The sequence below is a fragment of the Mesoplodon densirostris genome, chromosome 16 (assembly GCF_025265405.1).
Source record: "Mesoplodon densirostris isolate mMesDen1 chromosome 16, mMesDen1 primary haplotype, whole genome shotgun sequence".
NCBI classification, from domain to species: domain Eukaryota; kingdom Metazoa; phylum Chordata; class Mammalia; order Artiodactyla; family Ziphiidae; genus Mesoplodon; species Mesoplodon densirostris.
The window spans coordinates 57,367,116-57,394,716 of NC_082676.1; the positions used below are offsets into that span (position 1 = coordinate 57,367,116).

Below are 27,601 nucleotides of genomic sequence, written 5' to 3' on the forward strand. Positions count from 1 at the left end.
TGCTTCTTGTTTTTAATTTGCAAACAGAACTTATCCAATGAAAATTATGTAAAATCAAACCAAAAGAGATGGACTGAGTATATAATGCCATGAAACTAAGTGACAAATAGTAAAGTGTTCTTGAGTAAATAAGCCCATGTATATTTGTTCTGAATTGAAAGTCTTGAAATATGTGATAATTGAATGTTAAAACTTTGTAAATTATAGAAGAATACAGGTTGTTCACTGTAACAAGAGGTAATTCATACTTGTCTGCTAGTTACATAAACTACAAGAACTGCTTTTACAATATGGGATGGACTTTGAACGTGATGCAACTGAACAGTTACTGGCATCCTCAGCTGAAGTACTGCAGATATTCTGGGTCATACTTTCAACCAGCCGCAGTTTTGCAACCCAAGAAAAAGGTGAACTTATGGTCAAAAACTGCTTCCATGATCAATTTTTGAAAAAAATCAACTAAACTCCCTGGCAATCTTCAGAAAACACTAGTTGTGACTGTAATTACTCCGTGGTCTTTGATGGCTGTTCCACATGACAGCACTCTAGCACCTTTCCTCATTGGCATGGACTTCCTCATGGACCGCTGCTTTGTGGATGACAGCTTCACTGCTTTGGGTAGGAATTTAAGGTAGTCGAGGGACAGTTTTTATTGTAGCTCTTAACATCACGCAACTTTCAGCTTTTAAAAACCCTTTGAAAATTCTGGTAACAGCACTATAGCTCTGACTGTAGGATGACTAAATTTTCAGCGTTGGCCTATCTTATCAGAATAAACTGTGCCATTAATCCTCTCACAGACATATACACATAAGGTAGATAGCAATCAACAGAATTTAGGGGACGATTTTCTGTCTCCAAATAATATGGCTTATATTTCCTCCAGCTAATTTTTCAGTGATTATAGCAGATGCCATCTAATACATTTATGATCTTGTTCCTTTCTCTAGAAATCTTGACATGGCAGCAACTTGTCATATAAATGTAATTACACATGCACAACTTTGAGTTCAAAAACTTAGTAGGTTTAAATTTAGCAGTCAGTTGGTTATATTAGATTTCATAGTGAATGGAATAGGAAGTGTTATTTTCCTGTAGTTCAGTGGATTCCATTTGAACCAATTTACTGCCAAATTTCAGGTAGGGTAAATTTGGTTCAACTTGTGATGGTTTTGGCTCTAGGATATTCTTAATTTTCAATATGCTAGAACATATTGAGTCTTCCCTTCAGTAAATACACTTTTCACATACCTCTAATCCTATGCTTCCTTGAAACAGTAATGTGCTAGCTGAGTTGTTTACTAAGAAATGTTTTAAGGGCCTGGAGATGTGGGAGTGTTGGAGTGTTCTCCAAAATAAGGGAGAAGCAGATAGGCACCATGTCTGATTAGGCAGAAAATTAGGCAGGATTTCTTCATCAATTCTCAGAATGGTAATTGTCGTTTCTGCCTTGCCACACATGCCACTGTGCCCTTTAAACCTCAGGTTTGTGGACAGCAAGGGTAGCATTACATTTTGTGCTTCCTGAGGCTACCCTCTGCCAGGCACATTACCTTAGTGCTTCAGGTGTCAGCCCAAGTCCCTGCTACCTCCTTTCCTGCTTCCCCGGGAAGAGTGTTTGTGCTGGAGCTAGAGCTCCTGCACTCCTCAGGTGACCATCCACATGCATTAGGTGAAACTGAGGTCTGAGCCCAGATGGTCTACATTTTAAGGACTCACATGGGGCTCTCAGAAATTGACACACCTCTTAGCTAACTAGTTTCTTCTCTCTGCTCTAAAATAAGTGTGGCTCTCTCTCAGGCCAGGATTTAGTGACTAGTTTTCACTAGACAGCAGGTTAATACCTAGCTCTCATTTTTTAAAAAGCAGAATTAAAGGGAACTGATTAGGTTTGCTGGGTTTTTAACCTAATTCCAAAGCATGGCAGAGTGCTCTAGGTAGGAATTACGGGAATCCAAGGTAAAGAAACCTTTTTCTTATGATTTGTAGCTACCTACTGTGCCTGACTTGGTGCCTGTGTGAGGATTAAGCCCTTAGTCTGCTCTTGCAATTATTCAAATGACTGAAGTTAAAAAATTTTGCTTTTGTAATAACAATAAAAATTGTCATCTTCCCTTTTGAAGGATTTGTCTGTTTATATCACCTGTATTGTATCATACTCTGAGTGAACCTGTTTTCTCTACAGTCCTCAATGTCGTGTTTGGGCATCAGACCACACATAGACATGCTACTGCAATGTGTACAAGATTTTACACTTCATGGCCTGTGGAACCAGTTTCAGATACACAAGTTCTCTCTATCAATGCATCTTAAAGCAGAAAAATAGCATCAGTACCTTGGATGTTGTAGCTTTGTAGTGAAGAACTGTATCTCCCAGTCTAGAATAAATGATGGCCAAATTACAATGAAATAAGTTCTATTCTTTGAGTTTAGAGAAGAGTGAGGCTACTGATAATATGTCTACTGGCAAAATAGATTAGCTAGAGAGGGCATAATGGAAGAAAACATATACTGAACTTGCTTTGCACCCTTATTTGTGACTGTATTTAGGTTGAGATTTCACCCCTCTGAATTGAGCAGTACAGTCCTCCTAAAGGACTTTGTGTTTGCTTACAAACTACACAAGTTACTTCGAACAAAAGCAATCTCCACCATCTTTGCTATTTCCCTGGCAAATACACTAAGTTTTAGGGTAAGAAAGCAATTTTGAAAGGATTAGATTCATAGGAGTAATTACTATTTGTAAAGAAGGTCCAGCAAACAGAAGGTGTACACAAAGAGCATTTTTTAATTAAAACTTGCATATGGTGAAATGCACAGATCTCAAGTTTACAATGAGTCTGTTAAGTGTATACAATTATGTAAACACCCCCATCAACATATAGAACATTTTCATCACTACAGAAAGTTTCTTTCTGCCTGTTTCCAATCCATCCCTTCCTCCTGCCAAGGCAATCACGGTTCTGCCAGAGATTAGTTTTGCCTGGTTTTTTTGAGGGGGGGGCCTCACCTTGTGGCATGTGGGATCTTAGGTCCCAGACCAGGGATGGAACCAGCACCCCCTGCAGTGGAAGAGCAGAGTTTTAACCACTGGACCACTAGGGAAGTCCCACTTTTGCCCATTTTTGAACTCCACATAAATGGAATCATATTATGCACCCAATTGTCTTTTTTTTTTTTTAGCATGTTTTAGAGATTAACCCACATGTCTTACCAGTAGTTTATTCTCTTTATATTTGCTGGGTAATAATTTTATTTGATGAATATCCCATAAATTTTTGTCCTTGAAATTTTTTTTTTTTTTTTTTTTTTTTTTTTTTGCGGTATGCGGGCCTCTCACTGTTGTGGCCTCCCCCGTTGCGGAGCACAGGCTCCGGACGCGCAGGCTCCGGACGCGCAGGCTCAGCGGCCATGGCTCACGGGCCCAGCCGCTCCGCGGCATATGGGATCCTCCCAGCCCGGGGCACGAACCCGTATCCCCTGCATCGGCAGGCGGACTCTCAACCACTTGCGCCACCAGGGAGGCCCTGTCCTTGAAAATTTTAATTTTGTTTTCCAATTAGGATTTTTTCTCCTGTTGGTTGCAAATACAAACAGCCTCATTTGAATTTATCATTAGAAATGCAAATGAGTAAATAAACCAGAGAGAAAAGCTTTACCTTTTCCTTTATCTGCTTTTGTAAAGCTGCTACCAAACAGAAACAGACTATTTAGCCTCCCCAAAGGTGAAAAAATGTGAGCTCCCTTCTGATCTCCCTATCAGTCTTAAGTGCTTGCTTCACTCTGTTCCCTTTGATGTGCCCTGTCAATTATAAAACTGGATTGTCCCTATCACACTTTCATGTTGCTAGAGGCAAATTCACCTGACTTGTACCTCTACTGTTTAACTCTTTTAAATCTCAGGGCTAAGTCCTTGTTTTCTTTTTTGGTAGATTTATTTTATTAAATTACATGTATGAATAACTTTTAGAAGTTCTTTTATTGATCCCTTATTGATGACCTAGCATAATACTTTTAGTGGCTATTGAAAACCTTCCTAATTTGAGTAAAGATGCACTTTGAACTGTCAGTAACATTCACCAGTTATATACTGGTATGGTTAAAAGAACACAGTCCTCCAAGAAGTTGTCAGCTGCTTATCTTCAAAGATAAAAGATCATCAGTGGTACTGAAAACCCTTTTTCTTTTTAAAGCCTAGAAGTCACTTTTTAAAATAGCCTTAATGGGACTTCCCAGTGGTCCAGTGGCTAAGACTCCGTGCTCCTAATGCAGTGGGCCCAGGTCAATACCTGGTCAGGGAACTAGACACCACATGCCACAACTAAAGATCCCGCATCTCACAACTAAGACCCGGCACAGCCAGATAAATAAGTTTTTGTTTTTGTTTTTAAATAGCCTTAATAACATTTCTCAAGGAATATAATTCCTCTAAATTGAGACTGACTGGATTAAAAAGTTGTCTACCTAAATGGTGTACAAGGAAGGGTTGGTGTACATCATGAGACTGAGCAACAAGAGGTGCTCGAGGTACCCACACAGCTATATAGGTACAAGAAGAGAGCTCAAGAGGAACAGCAAACAGGTTGATAAAGTTTCTCTACTGAAAACCTTTTCATTTTCTTCTCTCCTTTCTGGTGATCTCATTGTTCTCTTGCTTCTCCTTCACTAGGGCCCTCCCCATTTTTTTTTTTTTAATCAGAATCTAATAAAAATTTCTTCACTTACCAGCCTCTTCTTCCCTGCTTGAGTTTAGGTATAGGCCTCCCCTCTTTCAGGCACTAAGATGCACATTTCACTTTCCAATCCATTTAATGACTATTTTCAGCAAAGGGCCCTGTGCTATTATGTATGTGCCAGGTACTATGTAGATATATATGTTATCTCATTTAACCTCTTAACAATTCCTATGGAGAACTAGCTTCATTTTACAGATAAAGAAATTGAGGCTTGGGAGATTAGCTAACTTGTCCAAAGCTAAATAACTAGTATATCACTGAGTTGGGATTCAGACTCAGATCTTTCTGACCAAAAAGACCATGTTCTTCCTACCTTCCTTAAAATGTCACATTCTATATTTGAGCAATATTGTTTCACCTCTTGATTCTACTATGTCTAGGTTAATATCTCCTAGCAGATTTCAATACCAGGATGAGTATCTTGAGGACACTAAGATTTTTTAAATTGCTTTTAGATAACCCAGACATGGATAATTAATTATATGGCTTGTTTGTTGTTGTTCTGTCATTTGTAATTATTCTAATTTTGCAGGGTTGTTTAGATTTACTAGTTGATTTTAGCAAATATTTATTTTCAAATAACTGGAACTTGAGCTCCATTATTAAGTTTGCTGTTTCTTAAACTTTGTTTACCATCTAGCAACATCTTCATACATTCTTTGCAGGTAGTTGCATTATGATTTATTAAACCCTTTGTAAGATTATATACTACTTTGCATATAGTTAATGCCACTTTGTTAAGCAGGCAGATTTTGCAACTACTAAAAAAAAAAATTTCAAGAAGTTTAAAGAGAAACCTCTTTCAGTACCTTCAGAGAAACAACTTAATAGTATTCAGTGAGACCTGGGTACTCAAAATATTGAATGTCTCTTCCTTAACGTATGTTTACTATAAAAAGAAATCATACCACAAAACTTAGTAATTGTTCCATTAGAAATGTACATGCTAATTACTTTCATTTCTTCCCAGATGTTAATGTACGTATTAATTTTTAAAACGTAATTCACATACATGGTTCAGGATACTTATTACATATAGTTTTCCTTTAACTCAATCTCCACTATTAGGACTACTTATAGTATTCCTTTACAAGTACAATACTATGTTCATTTTGGCTGGCAATTACCATATTTAATTCTTTTAAAAATTCATTATTTTTAGTGGGTAAAGGGTAGATAGGCATAAATAATGTAATTTAATATGTGGAGTCTGGATAGATAGAGTTTACACAGTATTAATCTTGTGTGTGCTCAGCAGTATCTTGAGTTTGAAAAGCTTTAAAAAGAAAAGGTAGAACTGACAGCAGTTTAAGAAAAATTTAAGTTATTTAATTTATTAATGAAATGTTTACCCTCAGGCTATTGAGTGAAATTTAATAAAATAATATGGATTAGTTTTTCAGATTAGCTTGTTTTAAAGGACCATTTGGGGGATCTCCCTGGTGGTCCAGTGGTTAAGAATCCACGCTTCCGGGGCCTCCCTGGTGGCGCAAGTGGTTGAGAGTCCGCCTGCCGATGCAGGGGATACGGGTTCGTGCCCCGGGCTGGGAGGATCCCATATGCCGCGGAGCGGCTGGGCCCGTGAGCCATGGCCGCTGAGCCTGCGCGTCCGCAGCCTGCGCGTCCGGAGCCTGTGCTCCGCAACGGGGGAGGCCACAACAGTGAGAGGCCCGCATACCGCAAAAAAAAAAAAAAAAAAAAAAAAAAAAAAAGAATCCACGCTTCCACTGCAGAGGGCACAGGTTTCAATCCCTGGTTGGAGAAATAAGATCCCAAATGCCGCATGGTGTGGCCAAAAATAAATAAATAAAAATAAAAGACAAACTGGTGGAGTAAAATATTTTCCAGCATAAATCCCAAAGTTAAATAACATATTGCATCAACTATACTTACACAGAAAAAATGGAGTACATTTCAGATTTAAAACTAGTGCTCACTAATGGCTAACTCAGGTCTTAATAAATAGCAGGCACGGATATTTAGGAAGGGATAAAATTCCTTGAGAAGTTTCAGTGTACATTAGAATGGTTTCAAATACAACAGGTCAAGAAGAACAAGGATTTTTTTAAAATTATTTGACTTAAAAGGTCACTGGTGACTTTAAAGGGAATAGGAATAGTGTGATTGAAACCAAGGAGTCAGGAGAAAGCACCTGACTACAAAAGGACAAAAAAAAAAGTAGGGGGAAAAAAGGAGAAGTAGCATGACACTACCTCTTAAGAACACACATGAAGCAAAGACAGCTACTGGAGAAGGGGAAAATGAAGAAAACGCAACAGGAAGAGGAAAATTAAGAGTAAAGCCTTAAGGCAGCAGAAAGGGATTCACAGACTCAGTGTCTGCTCACCTCAGGCCAGGCATACCCTGTGTGTACCAAAATAACTAAACCCTAGTTCTGGTCCTCAAAGATTCAATCTAGTACATAGAGAAAACAAACTAAGCAACAGTTATTATCAAAGCAGGGTGAAACACTAATTTTTTTTATTATTTTTTTTTGCGGTACGCGGGCCTCTCACTGTTGTGGCCTCTCCTGTTGCGGAGCACAGGCTCCGACGCGCAGGCTCAGCGGCCATGGCTCACGGGCCTAGCCTCTCCGCAGCATGTGGGATCTTCCCGGACCGGGCACGAACCCGTGTCCCCTGCATCGGCAGGCGGACTCTCAACCACTGCGTCACCAGGGAAGCCCGAAACACTAATTTTAAGAACTCTTCTTACTACTGCTATTCTTTCAGTTTTTAAGTAATCTGAGTTAATGTGGCATCTTATACCATTTACAGCATTGATCACTTCCTGCCTCGTATGCCTTATTTCGCCCTGTTAAGTTGTAAGCTAACTGGTGGTAAGCACCTACACATGAGTTGGGCCCTATGGATTGAAAGTGAATAGGATAAGGCCACAGACGTTCAAACTTTGGAGAAATCAAAAATGCTAACAAGTAACTCAATAAATGCCATATAGGGACTTCCCTGGTGGTGCAGTGGTTAAGAATCCGCCTGCCAATGCAGGGGACACAGGTTCGAGCCCTGGTCTGGGAAGATCCCACATGCCATGGAGCAACTAAGCTCGTGTGCCACAACTACTGAGCCTGCGCTCTAGAGCCCGTGAGCCAGAACTACTGAGCCCACGTGCCACAACTACTGAAGCTCGCATGCCTAGAGCCCGTGCCCCACAACAAGAGAAGCCACCGCAATGAGAAGCCCACGCACCACAACGAAGAGTAGCCCCCGCTCGCCGCAGCTAGAGAAAGCCCACGTGCAGCAACGAAGACCCAACGCAGCCATAAATAAGTAAATAAATTTATTTTTTAAATAAATAAATAAATAAAAATAAATGCCATATAGAGATGGGCAAGTGCTATTATATACGTTATCGTTGATACTAAAGAGAATTGTCAATATAAAGAATTCCCTGGGACACAAAAATATTTTCACTTACTTCATTTGCCTTAATGGTAAAAGTTTAAAATATACCAATGTTCCATTTTTCCTCTCTCACTCACATTCCTCATAATCCTTTACTGAAATTGCTTTCTGTAAGGTCACCATGACCTAACTGCCCAGCAAATTGGCCTTTTAGAAGTTCTTCAGTATTTGACGGTATTAACGCATCCTCACTTCTCCATTCCTAAGCACCCTCTTTTACATCAACTAGTTCTCTTTCACAGGCTCTTTTTCCTCCTGTTCCCTAACTGAGGGTTTCTCCATAGCCCTATTCTGACTCTATGCTTCTTCTCTTTGCAATCTCATCTATTTCCACAGGTTTTTTTTTTTTTTCCTGCACCACATGGCATGCGGGATCTTAGTTCCCCGACCAGAAATCGGACCAGTGCCCCCTGCAGTGGAAGCGTGGAGTCTTAACCACTGGACCGCCAGGGAAGTCTCTCCACAGTTTTAACCATCATTTCCATGACTTTCACATTTCCTATTTAAGTTCAGGAACCTTCTCCTCCATGTTCCAGATCCACATAGATGTACCCCTGGAACTTCAAGCTCAATATTGAAACAGAATATCACATTTTTCTTTCCAAATCTACTGCTCCTCCTGCCTTCCCAAGCTCTATTAACAAAACCACCGATTTGCCCAGTTATTCAGAATTTGGGAATAATCTGAATTTCCCTTTTTGTTTATCCAATTTTTGTTCAAGTCTTATACTTTGTCCTCACTGCTATCACGCTGTTAAGACCTCAATACCTAGAAAACCACAATAGTTTCCTATTCTTGTCAACCTAAGCCCTGTCTCAGGCCATTACAATGCATTACTCATTCTTCAAGTGAATATTCACTCTGTCCTATATGGGCTAGGTGCTAAAGATACAATGGTGAAGATATCATTTATAGTTTTCCTACCATTAATTGGCTCTCCCCTGCCCTCTCAGAGCTTATCCTCAAGCAGGGGACAGCCAATTATGGTAGGACGACTTTGCAGGTGGTAGTGCTCCAGGAAGAAGTTACAGCATGTTAGAAGGTATGAAGACAAGTGGGAACTGCAGAGTTGAAACCAGGATCTAAACACTGAACGGGTGAGAGGCAGGGTATGAAGTCAGGGAGGTAATAAGGGAGGCAGCAGGTGAAGAGTGCCTAATATGTCGAGGGTGACCATGTAATTTATGTTTCAAACTGGGACACTTTTTTTCCAGGACAAATTCTAAACCAGATGGGACACCAGAAAACAAAATGCACACTCGGATATGTATAAGGCAAATTAAGGAATCTGTACTTCATCCTAATGACAATGATATTGCAAGGAAGCTGGTTAAGCATGATCAGGTTTGATAGGACCACATCTGCCCTTTACAAAGATCACTCCCACCGAAGGGCAAAGAATGGACTATAATATGCAAAACTGGAGGCAGGAGGACAACTTAGGAGGCTGGTACAGTAGTCTAGGAAAAAAAGTAATGACAGTTTGCATCACAAGCTGGAAGGGATAAAAAGGATTGGATGAATCCAAGAAATATTTAGAAGAAATAAACAACAAGACTTTGTTATTGACCATAAATGGAGGATGAGGAGAAAAGAATTAAGGAGGATTCCCATATTCTGGCTTGGGCAACTAGGCATTGAGTTTGTGGTGCCATGAACTGAGACAGAAAACATATGAAGAGCAGGTATGAGAGGAAGATAATGAGTTCATGGTGGAACTTGTTTTGGGTGTAAGGTCCTAACAGGACTTTTACATCAACACAGCTGATGGGTCTGAAGATGGGAGGGCTACACATTTCCACTAGTTATCTATTTTTGGATAACAAATTACCAAGCCCAAATTTAGTGGCTTAAAATAACAAACATTTATTATCTCATAGTTTATGTGTGTGGGTCAGGAATCTGGAAGCAGCATAGCTTAGATGGTTCTGGCTCAGGATCTCTCAAAACTTTGCAGGATCGATTGGAGGAGGATCCACTTCCAAGCTCACTTGCTGGCAGGTTGCCTGAGTAGTCTCAGGACTTGGTAGCTGGCTTCACCCAGAGCAAGTAATTTTGAACAAAGGAAAGACAGAGGGAGAGGTGGGGGGAAAGATGGAGGGGAAAAGAACACTTAAGGTCGAAACTATAGTCTTTTTATAAACTAATCTCTAAAGTGACATCCCATCACTTCTGCTCTATTCTATATGCTAGAAGCAAGTCTACTAAGTCCAGCCCATACTCAAGGGGAGGGGAACGAAACGCCATCACTTAAGTTTCAAAGAATTTGTGGGCATATGACATTTTTTTTTAACCACTACAATACCACAGCAATATTAGCTTTCCTAAAGCATAATTCATCACCTCCTCTTCTTCCCGAATACCAGTTCAAAAACCTTGTATCTGTATGATTTCTCCAAAATATAAACCTTCAGCTTGATAATAAATTCCTTAACCTCCCCACTCTAGCCTCATCTCCCATTTCTCCCCTCTGCACATCCCTACTCCAGCCACTTACTACTTCCAAACACCACCATCCTCTTTCACCTGAATCCATGCTGTTCCCCTGGCCCGAAAGTCTGGTTCTCAAACTTGAATTCAGGTGACACAATAGTGACAGCCCCGATGCTCTCTTCAGAATACTAGGAAACACATATACATGAAGCCTAACGTGACAATTCATAATATCATGCTAAACCGAATTCCATCTTACACTAGATTCTAAAACAGACAAGTGGGAGTGGGTGCCAAAGGTTTAGAACACTTCTACAAGTTTCTGGTTAAAGACAAAGCCAGACAGGACTTCCCAGGTGGCACAGTGGTTAAGAATCCGCCTGCCAATGCAGGGGACATGGGTTCGAGCCCTGGTCCGGGAAGATCCCACATGCTGCAGAGCAACTAAGCCCGTGGGCCACAGCTACTGAGCCCGCGCGCCTAGAGCCTGTGCTCTGCAACAAGAGAAGCCACCGCAATGAGAAGCCCGCGCACTGCAAGGAAGACACAACGCAGCCAAAAATTAATTAATTAATTAATTAAAATAAAAAGACAAAGCCAGACATAACACTGGTAATCAGCTATACCCCAATTAAAAAAAAAAAGACAAAGCCAGTATTAGAGATCAGGAGCAAAACATCCCTTCCTCCAGCTTTGGCAATATGGAAGGAGCATTTCTTTGTAAGCAAATGACACGGAAAGCATCCTACTCCCATTCTTTGATCTCTCAAAATCTTCTGTAGCTAATTGCAAAAAGAACCATCCTGAATATCCATCAAAAAGCTCCTAAATTACCTCTTGTTTATCTACATGGTGAAAGGCCATACGGCTGTTAAAAAGGAGGCACAGCCCTAGGTACTGACTTGGACAACCTCCAAGATATATTAAGAGGAAACGGCAACGTACAGAACAATGGGCGTACAGGCTACTACTTGTGTTTAAAAAAGAAAAGAAAAGAAAATTGAAACGCAGCCATCGCTAAAGAGAAAAAAGTATAAGTATTTCCTAAACATGCCTAGAACATCCCTGGAAGATTCCAGGAGAAACAGGTAACAGTGGTCACCTCTGGGGCCATGGGGAGGAAGGGAGGCTTCCTCCCGTTCTCCAGCCTGCACCTTTACGTGTACATGCTCTTACCTCCCGCCTCTGTGAGCCCCGAAGCTCAGGAGACTGGCTCCGGCTCACCGCTCGGGCTCCACACCGCTTAACGACGCGCCTGGTGTTTCCCGCGCACGAGGCCACGGAATCTTCACCAGCCAGCGGGGAGGGGCCCGCCACCCTGGCCGTGGCGGGGACTGTGGCTAGGTTCGCCCAAGGTCACCCGGCAGGTGGGTGATGAGGCCGCACTCCCCGCGCTCCTCACGCCCCACGCCGCCAGCCTAAAGTCGGGGGGGGGGTCCACTGACAGCAGGTGGCCCCACCGGGTGGGCGGACAGGCCTCATCTCCCGCCTCCGGGCGCTCGATTTCTTCCGTGGAAGAGTGAGAGCGAGATGTCACCAGGCTGCTCCCCGCGCCTCACAGACACCGGGAACAGAAGAGAAAGAGAGGCAATCCCTCTGGGAAGTGACAGACCACAGGCGAGACGAATACCTACCTCAGTTTGCTCGCGCCCGCCAAACTCCGACGCCGCAACGCCCAAGAACTCGACCCCGCGCTCCCGGAAGTGACGCGACGGTCTAGTCCCCGCCCCCCGACTTCCGGCTACGGGCCTGGTTTCGCGCGTGCGCCTCCGGAAGCAGCTCCTGGGATCTGGATACGCGTCTCCACGAGGTGAACGCGAAATGGAGACCTCGGCCTCTACCCCACCGTCAACCTCAACCGGAACTTCAGCTTCGACTCCAGCGACCCCGGCCGGCCTGGAGCAGCTGGACGAAGAGCAGGTGAGTGGCCTCTGGGGAGGGGCGTTCGGAAGCGGGATGGCCGTGGCCTTGGGAGGCGCGGGTGTGGAATGCGGGCTCCGCGCCGGTGTGGGCGCCTCCGGAGCTTTGGGAGGGTCGTTCGTTCGCGGTGCCCTCGGCTCACCCGCTGCTTTGTACTCGCGGGTAGGCGCCCGCCTCCTCCAGCCTTGCGGCCTGGCTCTCTTGAGTTGGATTTTTTTTTTTGTTTTGGCCGCTCCGCGCGGCCTGCGGGTTTCTAGTTCCCCGACCAGGGATCGAACTTGTGCCCCCTGCGGTGGAAGCGCGGAGTCCTAAGCACTGGACCACCAGGGAAGTCCCTTATCTTGAGTTGGATTGCAGGTATAACTTGGGGTCCTGGGGTGAGGTCCACCTGGCTGTGCTTCCCTGCCTTTGACTTGGCCAAGTCGCTTGATTTTTACCAGCCTCAGTAATTTCGTATTTAAAATGGGCTCTGAGAGGAGGTGATGCACCTAAAGCGCGGTAGCCAGGGAGCCTGGCACATAATAAGCGCTCAGGAAATACTAGATGCAGGTGTATTGCGCTCTTACTGGTATTACTGCCTTCATAATCCAGGGCAGGGGAAGCACGTTCCCTCTGTCTCAATGTTATATATACAAGAGGCTCGTCTCTGTAGACGATGCTATTAGCGAATACTTAGGTGGCTACATTCCTCTGATTACAAATTGCAAGATTCTAATGGATACGGTTGTGGGGGTTACCTGCTAAAATAGAAATTCATCAGGGACCAATTCTGGGGCGGGGGCAAGTTTTAAATTCGATTGAGATGTAATTTATTTGTGTATCTCCACCTTGCAGATTAAAAAGGCAGTAGAAGCTCTGTTGGCACATTCCAGATCCAGGAAAAACGCAAATGGATTGCTTTTGAATGAGAATGAAAATTTCTTTTTAATGGTGGTATTGTGGAAAATTCCAAGTAAAGAACTGAGGGTCAGATTGTAAGTTCTGATTTTCTACCTTTGCTCTTTTTATCTGCTTGACCATTCCGTGGAACTTTAACAATCGGCAGCTTAGTTTCTGGTGGAAACTTTGCAAACTCAGGATATCTTGAGTTGAAATAATTGTACCCCCCCAAAACCATAGGTCTTCTTAAGTTTTCTAGGATTTCAGATGTGCTTAAGTTTTCTAGAAATGTCACCAGTTTTCTGGATGTTTGGTGGACAGTTTGACCTAAGCTGTTCTATTGAATCTGAAAACCTGGTTTTTGAGAAGACAGAGGTTGGAATAAATGAAACAGCTTTCATATTTTCATAGAATCTGTTATCTTTCCACGTCAAGCTAGTTGCAAGCTAAAATTCCTGAGGTCCTGAACTCACTCCTTTATACAGAGACAATTAAAAATTTGGCAGTGATTTCCTAAGAGAAGAAAATCCCATGGTGATTGCACATTCTTATTGCTAGGACTCGTAGGTGAGAGATGCCCTCTCTGCAGAGTTGCCAGATTTAGCAAATAAAAATACAAGCAATTTTTTAGATAAGTAGGTCCCATGTAATGTTGGGGACATAATTATACTTAAAAAATGGTTCAGATTTAACTGGATGTCCTATATTCTGTTTGGTAACCCTGCCTCTCTGTGGAGTCTCTCATTTCCTGGGTGTTAAAAAGCCAGCTGTGCTATAGAAAGCAGTGTGTGGGATAGCTTCTTTTTCTTTTCCCCATAAAGGTGGGCGATAGGGGTTAAGAATGACTACAAATTGGAAAGACCCTTTTGACCCTCAGACTCTCTCTTAACTCATCCTCACAAACCACCCCAGCCAGATTGCCTTAGTTATTGCTTTATGTATCTGGGTGTGTCCTTTGTTCCATACCTCTGCCCAGGCGGGTTTTTGCTTCTGGAAAGCCCTTACTTTCTCCGCGGTGTTTTTCCAACTGCTCACCTCTTGGTGATTTCTGCCACTTGCCATCTCGTTTGCCAAGTCCTGCTACTGTGGATTGCTCTCTTAAACTGAGGAAATGTTTCCTCAGAACATGTAGGCCTAAGAAGTGAGCTAAACCTTTTTGAGACTCAACATAATTCATGTTTGCTGGTCCCTGTAGGTTTGCTCCATTTTCTGTCTGGACTTGAGAGTTATGTTTATGGAGCCCAGGGGTTTCTGCAAGGTAGAGTTCTGAATCAGAACTGTCCTGATGAAGCTAGATTATTCTACCACGTGGTAGTATGTGTGCCTATATAGCAACACGTAAAATAATAATAATTACATGTGCACTATTTTGAGTACCTTTGATTATATATATATTTTTTTTTTTTTCTTTTTGCGGTATGCGGGCCTCTCACTGTTGTGGCCTCTCCCGTTGCGGAGCACAGGCTCCGGACGCGCAGGCCCAGCGGCCATGGCTCACGGGCCCAGCCGCTCCGCGGCATATGGGATCCTCCCAGACCGGGGCACGATCCCGTATCCCCTGCATCGGCAGGCGGACTCTCAACCACTGCGCCACCAGGGAGGCCCCCTTTGATTATATTTTAAGTCTTAATTGTATCCCAAATATTAGTTGATGTTTTGGCCTGCAGATTATTTGTGGTGATTTAGTATTTGGATGTTAAATCTCTCCTCTGTACCACTGAAAACTAGATATATTTTTAAATGTTCTCAGTAGTGTATTTGCTTAAAAAGCGTGAATGAAGTTTATTGAAATGACAGTGAATTTATTGTGTATTCTCTGGGATATAAACATACATGTTATCAGTTATAATGCTTTATTCCTTGGTTCCTTCTCATGTATTTTGCAGGTCCTTGCCTCATAGTATTCGATCAGATTTAGCAGATATCTGTTTATTTACCAAAGATGAACCTAATTTAACTCCCGAACAGACAGAACGTTTTTATAAGAAGCTTTTGAACAAGCATGGAGTTAAAACCATTTCTCAGGTAATGAATAGCTCTAACTGACCAATGCTAAGCTGTCCATGGTAGCAGCTAGCCACACATGGCATTAAGCACTTGATACGTGGCTAGTCAGAATTAAGATGTAACACAAATACTGGATCTTAAGGATTTAATATGGAAAAAGAATATAAAATAATTTCTATAAATTACAGTTAAATATGGTATTTTAGATCTATTGTGTTCAATAAAATCTGTTATGGGAAAAAAAGACATTTCTCAGGTAGGGAGCAGGTTAATATTTTCAAGACAACTAAAAGATTGGATTCAATTGAAGTGACAAGTAATACATTCCTATGTTACCTGGTACATGTTTCTCTCCTAGGAATTTAATTTTTAACTTAATTTTCTCTTTTTAATTTAATTCTCATTGGCTTTAGGTAGGGCATAGTCCCTCTTCCCTGTGACGGATGGGCTGTTGAGGTTTGTTGACCTAAAAGCTCAACACATGCATCAGTAATGATTATATCTTGAAGATTTTACAGAACGCTGCTCCGTTGTGTCACTTCTCTCTCCTTCCAGAGCATCCTGGGTTTGCCTCTGACTTGGCACCCCTTCCCCTTTTTGTAGTCATTGGTTCGGTTTCTTTAGCTGAGGGTCCCGACTCATTTTCCCCTGTGCCTGTGCTGTTTTAGATACTCACATGTTCACTAAACTGTGACCCCAGGGCATTTTAAAATACAAATACAAATTGCTCCAGTATTCTTCCTCTTGTTCAGGTTCTTAATTTTTTGTTTTTATACCTTTTTCTTCCTCTCTCTCTCTTTTTTATCAAAGTATAGTTGGTCTACAGTATTGTTAGTTTCAGGTGTACAGCATAGTGATTCAGGGTTTTTTGTTTCTTTATTTTGCAGATTACATTCTCTTATAGGTTATTACAAGATACTGGATATAGTTTCCTGTGCTATACAGTAAATCCATGTTGCTTATCTATTTTATGTATAGTAGTTTGTATCCGTTGATCCCAAACTCCTAATTTGTCCCTCCCCTCCCTTTGGTAACCATAAGTTTCTTTTCTATGTCTGTGAGTCTGTTTCTGTTTTGTATATAGATTCATGTTTTTACATTTTCTAGATTATCCCACTCCGAACTTTAAAAAAGGAATATAAAGCCTATGAAGCTAAGCTCCGCCTCTTGGGTAGTTTCGACTTCTTCATTACGGATGCCAGAATTAGGCGGCTCTTACCCTCACACCTCGGGAGACATTTCTACAACAGAAAGAAGTAAGTTTCTCAGCAATGACCGGACTTTAGTAGCGTGAAATTTATGGGTGTGTATGTGCTGCTGTAAATGCCTTTGTATTGTTTTAGAGTTCCAGTACCTGTAAACCTTCAGGCCAAGAATTTGTCCAGAGAGATCAGTGACTGTGTAGGGGGAACTGTCTTAAACATCTCTAAAAGTGGTTCTTGCAGGTAGGTGAAAGGCGTTAAGGTGTGCCTCTGTTTCATTTTATATTTAATAATGATTTTATAAACTTTTGTAAATAAGATAGTATTAATGAAACCAGACTCTTCTGTTAAAACTAAAATTCATTCTTTAGACGTATTCAGTTCTCTAGAACAGAGCTGCCTCCTAGAACTTCCCGAAGTGGTGGAGATGGTCTATAGCTGTGTAGTCTCATGCGGAAGAATGAGCCACAGATGGCTGCTGAGCACTTGAAACATGGCTTCCATAGCTGCGGATCTGAATCTCTAACTTTACCTGATTTTAACTAACTTAAATTTTAAAAGGCACGTCTGCTGATTTTTACTGTACTGGATGGGCACCCTTTTTTTTTTTTTTTTTTTTAAGTTTTTGGATGTGCCACGCAGCATGTGGGATCTTAGTTCCCCAACCAGGGATTGAACCCGCACCCCCTGCATTGTGAGCATGGAATCCTAACCACTGGACCACCAGGGAAGTCCCTGTACAGGGGACCTTTAGATGTTCAGGAAAACAGGAGAATAAGCCTGGTTCAGGGTGTACTTGCAGGTCGGTGACAGTGGGCACACAGAATGGGCAGAGCCCTGTCTTTGGCTGGAGGGAGGTGGGAGCATCAGCCCGTCTCATCCTCATTCTGCACTCATCCTGCAAACAGCCAGCCTGGCTTTCAGCTCCCATGGTAGGGAGAGTGGGGGCTGCCAGGACCAGCGGACCCAGTGGCTGAGCAGTGGGCACTTCTGGGCTTCCCCATTGGCTTGCGGCTGCCCTCTGCTTCAGCTGAGGGGATCGTTTTGCTCTGGGCCAGAAGACGCCATTACATGAGCAACTGTTCATTTTAGAGGTGGCCGCTGTGTCAGGGCAGTGGAGCTATAAAGGTAGCAAGCAGTCCTCCTGGGGGTAGTCCTTTTCAGAACAGCCGCTGCTGGGGGTAATTGCCCTCAGGAAAGCTTGAGGGCTGACTCAGTGACCTGTGTTTTCCAGAATGAAGGTGGAACTCCCTTTGGGCCTCCCCACTGCCCCTCCCAGCCTCACATGGTTAGGTGCCGGCTCCTCAATCACCTCTTGATGGTAGGGCATATTTTAGGAGGAGGGCATTTCTAGAACATGAAGGATGATCATCTTCCTTTAAAATAAATTGAGAACCTAAAGATTTCAATGATTTTACATTAAAAAAAATTTTTTAGGATTGTGTATTTGTATTTCTCACATACCTGCTTATGCTTTATTTTGAAAACCAAGTTATTTTTTCAGCTCTCTGTGTCTAATGCTTTATTAAATTTCAGTACCATCCGCATCGGTCACACTGGGATGCAAGTTCAGCACATCGTGGAAAACGTTGTTGCCGTCACAAAAGGGCTTTCACAGAAACTGCCGGAGGTATGGTCTCACAGATGCTTCCATTGGCCGTTCATTTAAAGGAACAAAACACCTACAGATGATGTTGCTCTTCTCTCTGTTTCAGAAGTGGGAGAGCGTGAAGCTCTTGTACGTGAAGACTGAGAGATCGGTTTCCCTGCCTGTCTTTTCTTCATTTGTCAGCAGTCGTGGTGAAGCCAGGAGACTACGTGCACAAAGTCAGAAGAAAAAGGTTAGTAGAAGTTCACATCCCAGGCAGGCTTAATCAAGGCTGTAAGCGCAGCCCAGGAAGAGAGAACAAAGGCTCAGAAGGGGCCTGTGCAGTGGCAAGAGGAGCTGAGAGGAAGAGGAAAACTGAAATCGAGTCTATTCAGTATTCATACATGGTTATTTATGGGCGAAATTTAAGATCATATGAGGCTGACATAACCTCTTGGTTTTGGTTTGTAGGTTATCAGTGCTGCTGGTAATATTGCAGAAAGCCGCATGAGAGAAAATGGAACTTTTTGCTATTGGCTGGACCAATCTCCTAGTTTATTTGGTCTTTCTCCAGCCATGTTCATCCATGTGTCCAATGAGTTTTTAGACTCAGTCTTTTAATTTTTTGTCTTCTAGAAGTTCTGTGTTTTGTTCTTTTTCAAATTATCGTTACCTTTTTTTGGTTTCCTATTATCTAAATAGTCTTCCAGTTTGTCTTAATTCTTAGAACACATTAAGCATAGTTGCTTTATTGTCTGATAATTCAAACTGTTAGCCGTCTTGGTGATGCAGCGGGTTGTCTCTACCTGCTGGTTCCTATGTATTTAGTTATTGTGGATAGTCCATTTGGAAAATTATTTGTAGAACTAACTTGAGGGGTGGAATGAAGATCTTTCCCGAGAGGATTTAGACTTATGGCAGCCAGGCACCTTGGGGCACTCCCAGCCCAGAAGCACCTAAAAGCACATTCAAGGCTTGAGGTTCCCTGAATGATTCAAATCCACCCACGGTGACAAATCCTCATGGCCCTGCCCCCCGTTCATCTCTACCCTGAGGGTCCGACTCATTGTGGTCCCAGCTTATTGTAACGAGGTTTTTACTTAGAGTCCCTGCCTGGTATGGACGTTAGGATTTGATTTCTCCACTTCACACCCCTGCCCTCCTGTGCCCAGTCGTAACGGCTGTTAAAAGTTAGGGATCAGCAAATACTCTCGGGGCAAACGTTTCTTACAGTGTAATCAGCTCTCAGTGCTTTTATGAAAAAAGTTGTTAATATTTTACCCTACTTTTTACTTGTTTTCATAATCCAAAATAACATAAACTGCTGTTACGGGAAACAAGAAGTCTGAATTTTTTGCTGTTTGTCAGATTCAGTTGAGGGCTTTGTGACAATGTTGGAATTGCTGGTTAAGATAGAATTTTGTCACAGTTATAGATGTTATCTAACAGTACGCTGTGGTAAGGATAATGGACCTCTAGCTATGTAAACTTGCTACTGTGTTAACTCTCAACCACAAACTCAGGCAGGAAAAAAATATTAGGGTTTTTCGTTTTTGTAGCAGCTTCATGGAAATGTACAGTCACCCATCCCATGCATGGGGGCATTAGTTCTGGGATCCCCCCAAGGATGCCAAAATTTGTGGGTGCTAAAGTCCCTTATATAAGGCAGCATAGTATTTGCACATAAACTGCACCACATGCTCTGGCATCCTTTAAATCATCTTTTTTTTTCCTTAATATTTATTTATCTATCTATGTATTTAGCCAGCTAGCTATCTAGCTGCTCTGGGTCTTAATTGCGGCACGCGGGATCTCCATTGCCTCGTGCGGGATCTTTAGTTGCAGCATCCGGGATCTAGTTCCCCAACCAGGGATCGAACCCGGGCCCCTAGCACTCCCAGGAGCACAGAGTCTTAACCACTGGACCCCCTTTAAATCAGCTTTAGATTACTTATGCCTAATACAATGTGAGTGCTATGTAAATAGTTGTCAGACTGCAGCAAATTTAAGTTTCACTTTCTGGAATTTTTTTTTTCCCCTTGAACTTTTTTTTTTTCTTTTTTTTTTTGTGGTACACAGACCTCTCACTTTTGTGGCCTCTCCCGTTGCGGAGCACAGGCTCCGGACGCACAGGCTCAGCGGCCATGGCTCACGGGCCCAGCCACTCCGCGGCATGTGGGATCCTCCCGGACCGGGGCACGAACCCGTGTCCCTTGTATCGACAGGCAGACTCTTAACCACTGCATCACCAGGGAAGCCCCCTTGAATATTTTTGATTCACATTTGGTTGAATCTGCAGATGTGGAACCTGCATATATGGAAGTTCAACACATCACATACTGTACAATTCTGGATTATTCGTAACTCGCCTTTAAATGAGGTTGACTTCCACACAGCTGGTAACTGCACACTTTAGATACCTAGATTCTGAATATAATTTACCACATAAAATGCATCTTTGGCTGAGACTCTGAGACAAAGCAGAGTTGGGGTTCAAGTGCTGGCAATGGGACTCATGTGCTTGGATCTTGTACAGGTCAAGACCCTTTCAGGGATCTTATGGATGACCTGACTGCACATGCTAAGTCTGTGCCATTTATTTACCAACAAAAGAGTCCTCCATTAAAATTATGCTTGTTTTTTTTGGGGGGGGGTAGGTAGCAAAGAAAAGCCAAAAGAAGAAAGAACGTCTTAAAAAACAGCAGGAGAAGAAAGGAAACAACAAGCTTATGAAACAGGCTGGAAAGGCTGCACCAGCCCCGACTACAGATGCACCGGCCCCCAAAACTGGTGGTGCTCCAGCCCAGGACCCTGGACCCCAGAAGGAGACCAGTGGGGTGAGCGCCCCCCGTAAAGCTCAAGACGAGTCTGAAGATGAAATCCCACTGCTGGTACCAGTGAAGGAAACTCCAGCTGCAAGAAGTGTAGAGGTATTTTCATTAATATTTAATATCCATCATGGACGGATTCCGGGGCTCCGTGTGCCAGGCAGGTACTTGGTGAGGGACGGGAAGTGCTGTGCAGCTGGGAGGCATCGTTTATAGAAATCTGTTCTACTAGAGATTATGAAGTCATGGATGAAAAATACTAGGGTAAATCCCAAGAACCCCTGACTGACTCTATCCCCCTCTTAAATAGTGAAGCGATGTGTAGTCAGCACAGCCTTTTGTGTACCTTGGAATCAAGGGAGACTCAGCCATAATAATAATTCTAAAAAACATTGCCTGTGGTTTTGAAAAGCAGGTTCAGTTTCTGAAGGTGAGTCCTCAGTCACCACATAATTCGTTACAGAAAATTTACCAAGGGAAACTTGGGTGCTAGATTCTGCCTCTGAAACCTTTCAAGCACCCCACCCTGCATGGTTCTTACAGAAATCTGACTTCATGGGTTTCAGAGGAAGTGATTTAAAGGAACTGAGTTTTTTTATTTTGGGGTGCTTTTATAATGTTTTTTTTTTGTTTTCGATTTGTTTGGCCGCACCACGAGGCTTGCGGGATCTTAGTTCCCCAACCAGGGGTCGACCGCAGACCCATGGCAGTGAAAGCGCTGAGTCCTAACCACAGGACCGCCAGGGAATTCCCATTTTGATAATGTTTTTGCTCATACTCATAGTATCTATCCAGATAGCGGGGGGAGACCTCTTGAAAATAAGGGGAGAAATGGGTCCCTAAGAGAGTAGAGGGCTGCCCTCACCATATGTGCATGAGACTCATGGCCCCTCGGCACAACCCATTAGGGTCAACCCAGGGCTGTTACTGCACTTTACCTATTATGGATTTTTTCCTCACAGTAATCCTTAACATCTTCAACGGAGTTATAATTTTCCTCTGCTAGTGAAATATTCCTTTTACAGTGTCCCCAAACTGCTAGTGAGTTTTTTTTTTTAATATACTTGAAATTAATGTTGATCAGTATATTAACTGTAGGCAGTATAATTGTTTCTAGAAACAGTAAGCTATATTTGTTATATGGGACTGGCAGGTAATGTGTTGGAAATTAAAGAGTGGAAAGCATAGCTTCCTGGGTGGGTGATACGCATCAGGAGTGTAGAAGTGTTGGGTGTTCCCTGGCGGTCCAGTGGTTAGGACTCAGCGCTTTCACTTCTAGGGCCCGCAGCTCGATCCCTGGTCAGGGAACTAAGATCCCACAAGCGATGAGGCAAGGCCTAAAAAAGAGTAGAAGCGTGTATGCCCTTTGAACCCATCTAGGAAATTTGATCAGGGGAAAGATATGAAAGTTTCAGCATTGTTCACTGTAGAAGCAAAAATGAGAAAATGCTATGTACCCTTGCAGTAGTTTTTATAAAGTTATTCAAGATAACGTTTAGTACGAGTTTATAGTGCTTAGGAACTACTAATGAGATAGTTGGGGAAAGAGCATAATACTCGGCTTTTAAATACATACTCATGGGGAAAAGGTAGTGAATAACATTAATATTGTGTGGTAGAGTTATTAGAGAGGTTTGTTTTTTATATTTTCAGTGTTTTTCAGAATTTCCATCTGTTTTACGTTAACTCAAAAACAAAGTTTTGTTGGTCGTTTTGTCTATATAACCTCTTCCTGTGTGGGACAGAGTCCATTGCTGGATTGTTGTCCTTGGATCATCAGCCACATCACCTGGGGTGCTTGAGAAATCCAGGATTTCCAGTCTGGAACACAGTCCCCCCTTTTGCTAACAGGCACCCCAGTTGGTTTTCACACACACTGTTTCAGAACCCCCTGCCCTAACCCACACGCGAGGAATTTACAACTGGAGGTGAAGAAGAGTCAGGACTAGGTCACAGGTCTTCCGACTGTGCTCCCAGTGCTTCTAGGAGGCCTTAGCCCCAGCCATAAGGAAAGATGGTTAGACCAGGGAGGTGCCAGGGTCCTTTTTACAGTCATTAATAGTGGAGTACAGCTGCCTTTCAAAATGATTTTGAGGCAGGAGGAAAAAGCCATTCCTCATTCATCGTGCTGCAGTTTCCCTCTTAGGGGTTCCCTAAATTTTAAGAACAGTGACTCTTAGAGTCACATCATCAGTTGTCTGTCCCACACCACACCCACTTTTTTCTTTTTCTTAGACACAAAAAGGTGCTGCAGGAAAGAAGTCTCCAAAGAAGAGTCCTGGTCCCAACACACCTCATGGTAAGAAGAGAAAGGCCTCCCCAGCTTTGGAGACCCCAACAGCTACGGAGCCCAAGACTCCAGGTAAAGGCCCAGGGAAGAAGGCAAGAATCAAAGAAGAGTTGGAGAAAGAAAGAACCTCTTCACTGGGGAAAAAAGACCCAAGACAGACTCCTAAAAAGCCAGAGGCCAAGTTCTTCACCACTGCTAGTAAATCTGCGAAAAAAGCTCCCCGTACCCCCAAACAGTGGCCCCAAAATCCCAGAGTACCCCAGTCAACCTAAAATCAGAGACTCAACCAGCAGGCAACTCATCAGAGCTATCTAAAGAGCTTGTAAAAAATACCTAGGTCCTGACCCCTGTTGCAACTGCTGAGTGAGGCCTAGACTTAAATAGTTTTGAAACCTCAACACATAATTCTGATACATGTTCATGGGTGTAAGAACCAGTAGTTTGAAGTAAATCCATTTATTTCATTGCTCTTCTGTGTATTTGCTAATGCAGTAGAGGGAAAATACAGTGCTTCTCTGTGGTTGTGTTTTTTATTATTAAAGTTAACATTTGTTTCTCAGTATAAAATTGGCATCCCGTGTCTTGTTGGTTTTACTTGAATGCCTATGATGTGACCCTTTTCCTCATCTGCTTTAAGCCATTTGTTCACATGACAGCTCCGTCACAGTAATCTGTGCAAACATCCAAAGCTTGTTTGCAGGCCACTGATGGGCTCACTGCATGCAAGTCAGCCGTGGCCCTCATGCTGAGATGGGTCTTAGAAAAGACCTTAGAATCAAAATTAACATAATCGATTCCAGGGCCCAGATGGTGATCAGCCAAGGTTGCAGATCACTGAGCATACATTTGTTGGGGGAAATTAACATGGAGTCATTCACAGAGGCACTGGATCGAATCCTGAACGCTGGAGGCAAGAAAATATTTGTCTTCCATAAGACATTCCATCTTCCTCCAGATTCCTCACCCTAAACAGACTTACTTTTATGTGACAGCTCTAGGGTAGGAAGCTTGGGAGAATAGACTCTTAAACTTTGGGTCATTGTCAAATATATCCTGAGGCAGTAAGTGACTTTTCAGGTACTCGGCCTTTTGCTGCATTTGAATTGGGGTACACATCTCTAATAGTAAGTGACACAGTCAGTGTAGTATAGGAAAGGCCAAAGTGAGTCATGCTTTCAAAAGTAATTACGGTTCATGAACATAACGACTAAAGGAATCAAAGCTTCAGGTGGTTCTCCAGCAAGTCAAGGAGTTGACAGCTTTTTAAATCATGAAAGCCTCTGAAATACAAAATAATTTGTTTTTCATTCCACTGTCCTTTTAGGCTTCTAAAAGTGAGTATACTACATTTAATGTAGGGGTTTAGTGTAATTGATTTGTTTACCATAGAAATGTAACTTATTCAAAGATGAAGATTTAAGTCTACTGCTTTGCTTAGGGCAAACTTACCTACCTAATCATATAGTCTGTGCTCTCCATGACAGTTTTCTGGGGTTAGCTGTATGGTTTTTTAATGCCATCCTCTAGCCAGCTAAAGATTTTGCAACACCCAGTCGTTCTTTGGCCTGTAGCTTAGTCCCTGTTGAATACGATGCAGATGTTTACCTTCCTGTTCCACTGTGTGTCTAGTTTCCCTCTGTAGAAATTCTCATAGTTCTCTATGTTAAAAAGAGCAGATTTATTTAAGTTTCTTGAGCAGGATGATAGTTTTTTGACAATTGAAGGCCACAGTTGAGTTAGAGATAATTCTGAATTGTAATGAAACCGTTCAAATCATGGTGCTAGATTTCCAAGGCTTAAGAGGTTTGGGGGGCACCTTACCTCATGGCTGTGAGGGCTGGGAGCCAATAATGGCCTATCCAGGGGCCAAGAGGAGTACTGGAAATCTGTGCAGTAAATTACGTTGTTTTGCGGAATAAGAGGTTGAGTATGTGGCTTATGTTTCAGTGGAAGTCAACACTGGGTTATCTGGATTCATCCTCCATGCCATAGAGATTTAATGGACAAAACCAGATCTGGTGGGAGAAATTTGCCACGTTTTTGTTCTGAAGAAATATTGAATCTTAATTTGTTTTTTAGGAACTGTAATAAGCATGGAAAATTTAATATTTTAAATGCCTTGAATGTATTTAAGACTGTCCAAGTGTTTAATAAAGGTTACATTTTATTTCAGTCTTGAGAAATATTTGAATGCAAGTACAAAGAAATTGCTAAGTCATATTGTCTTGTCACCAGACCAAAAACACTTGATGTACTTCAGTTCATGGGTGTTTAGGGTTTAATTAGCAAAGAAGTCTTTTGCCATTTAATTAAATATTTGAAGGTTCTGCACTACCTGCATTTTTATCTCTTAAATTTGCTATGTTTTCCTTGCCTGCAATTAGTGTGTTAGTAGTCACAGTGCCAAGATTCCCAATTAGGACTTTACTAACTGCGAGAAGCCCTCATCGTTGCTTGGATCTTAAAGGAATGAATGCATGTGATAAAAGACCACAAATAAAATTTTGGTTATAGTGATTTCTGTATAATGGTCCTGGAGAGAGAAAATAGCAAATTATTTAGGTGGATATATTTAATCCCAGATTCTACATCTTAGTTAACAGTATCTTAAAAGGATTAATCCTTGTTTGTATAACTCGGGGCATTTTCTATACTTGAAGCTACAGGAAATAGGGCATATGTATGATTTTGACTCACCTAAAAAGATGTCTCTTAGCTATCTAAAAGATGTTAGCTTATGTGAATCAAACAATCAACTTTTCATTACAGATTTCCCTCAAAATCTATTCCTCCCGTGTACTCAACCTTACAGTCTCAAAAACTGTTGAACTCAGCTGTTGAGCTACCAAGTTTTTATTTCATTCACTCAGCCAGCCACTTACCCACATACCCTTTAACCATTAAGTTTCTTCAAACTGCCAAGGTACTAGATTTGAAAAACTAATACACAAAACACAGCTTTGCCCTTCAAGAGATGCCCTAGTCTAGTTAGTGGCATCCTCAGAATTTTGATACAGGGGCACAGTTTGGCTGCAAGGAGGTGGACCCAGGAGTTAGGGAACTTCTCTTGATGTATGTCAAGTGTTTTAAATGTAGAATATGCTTTTAGAAGGAAGTGCTAATGGAGATCGTAGGAAGGGACTAGAAAAAGAACCAGACATATAGACCAATGGAATGGAATAGAGAATCCGGAAATCCCTTTCGTTTATGCTCAGCTGATTTTTGACAAGGGTGCCAAGACAATTCAGTGGAAAAAGACAGTCTCCAACTAATGGAAAATAAAATGGGATCCTACACCTAAATGTAAACGCTTAAAACACAGGAGTAAATCCTCATGACCTTAGGTAAGGCAGTAGCTTCTTGCTATGCTACCTAAGACACAAGTGCTAAAAGAAAAATTGAAAAATTGGACTTCATCCAAATTTAAAATTTCTGTGCCTTAAAAAACACCATCAAAAAAGTAAAAAGGTGGAGCTTCCCTGGTGGTGCAGTAGTTGAGAATCCGCCTGCCAGGGACACAGGTTTGATCCCTGGTCCAGGAGGATCCCACATGCCGCAGAGCAGCTAGGCCCGTGTGCCACAACTGCTGAGCCTGTGCTCTAGAGCCCGTGAGCCACAACTACAGAGCCCACGTGCCTAGAGCCCGTGCTGCTCAATAGGAAGCCACTGCAATGAGAGGCCTGCGCACCACAACGAAGAGTGGTCCCTGCTTGCCACAACTAGAGAACGCCCGCACACAGCGGTGAAGACCAGATCCAACACAGCCAAAAATAAATTAAAAAAATTTTTTTAAAGTGAAAAGGCAACCTACAGAATGAAAGGAAATACATACTTGAGAAGGAATGTGTATTTAGAATATATAAACTTATAATTCAATAATAAAAAGACAATCCAATTTTTAAAATGAGGAAAGGATCAGAATGGACATTTGCCCAAAGAAGGTATACAAATGGCCAACAAGCACGTGAAAAGATGATCATCATTAGTCATCAGGAAAATACTAATCAAAACCACAATGAGGTACCACTTCACACCACTAGGATGGCTGTAATCCAAAAGACAATAACAAGATAGATGTGGAGAAATTGCAACCCTTATTGCATTGTAGGTGGGAATATGAAATGGTGTGGCTGCTTTGGAAAAGTCTGTCATTTCCTGAAAGGGTTTAATACATAGAGTTACCGTATCCATTCCTTTGTATACACGCAAGAGCATTAAGAACATAGGTCCACAAAAAGACTTGCACCTGAATGTTTATAGCTGCACTAGTCTTAATAGATAGGAAGTGAAAACAA

The 27,601-nt window shown here is 42.2% G+C and overlaps 1 protein-coding gene across 1 annotated transcript; it reads left to right on the forward strand.

The window, feature by feature from the left end:
- The first annotated feature begins 12,350 nt into the window (after positions 1 to 12,350).
- On the forward strand, positions 12,351 to 25,473 carry RSL1D1 (ribosomal L1 domain containing 1). The gene is given in 10 exon segments (XM_060078536.1): positions 12,351 to 12,512; positions 13,347 to 13,486; positions 15,278 to 15,416; positions 16,506 to 16,654; positions 16,742 to 16,843; positions 18,137 to 18,230; positions 18,316 to 18,441; positions 20,846 to 21,118; positions 23,252 to 23,545; positions 23,547 to 25,473. Coding segments are annotated over 10 exon segments (1,491 nt in total). The 5' UTR covers positions 12,351 to 12,413; the 3' UTR covers positions 23,622 to 25,473.
- The last annotated feature ends 2,128 nt before the right edge of the window (positions 25,474 to 27,601 follow it).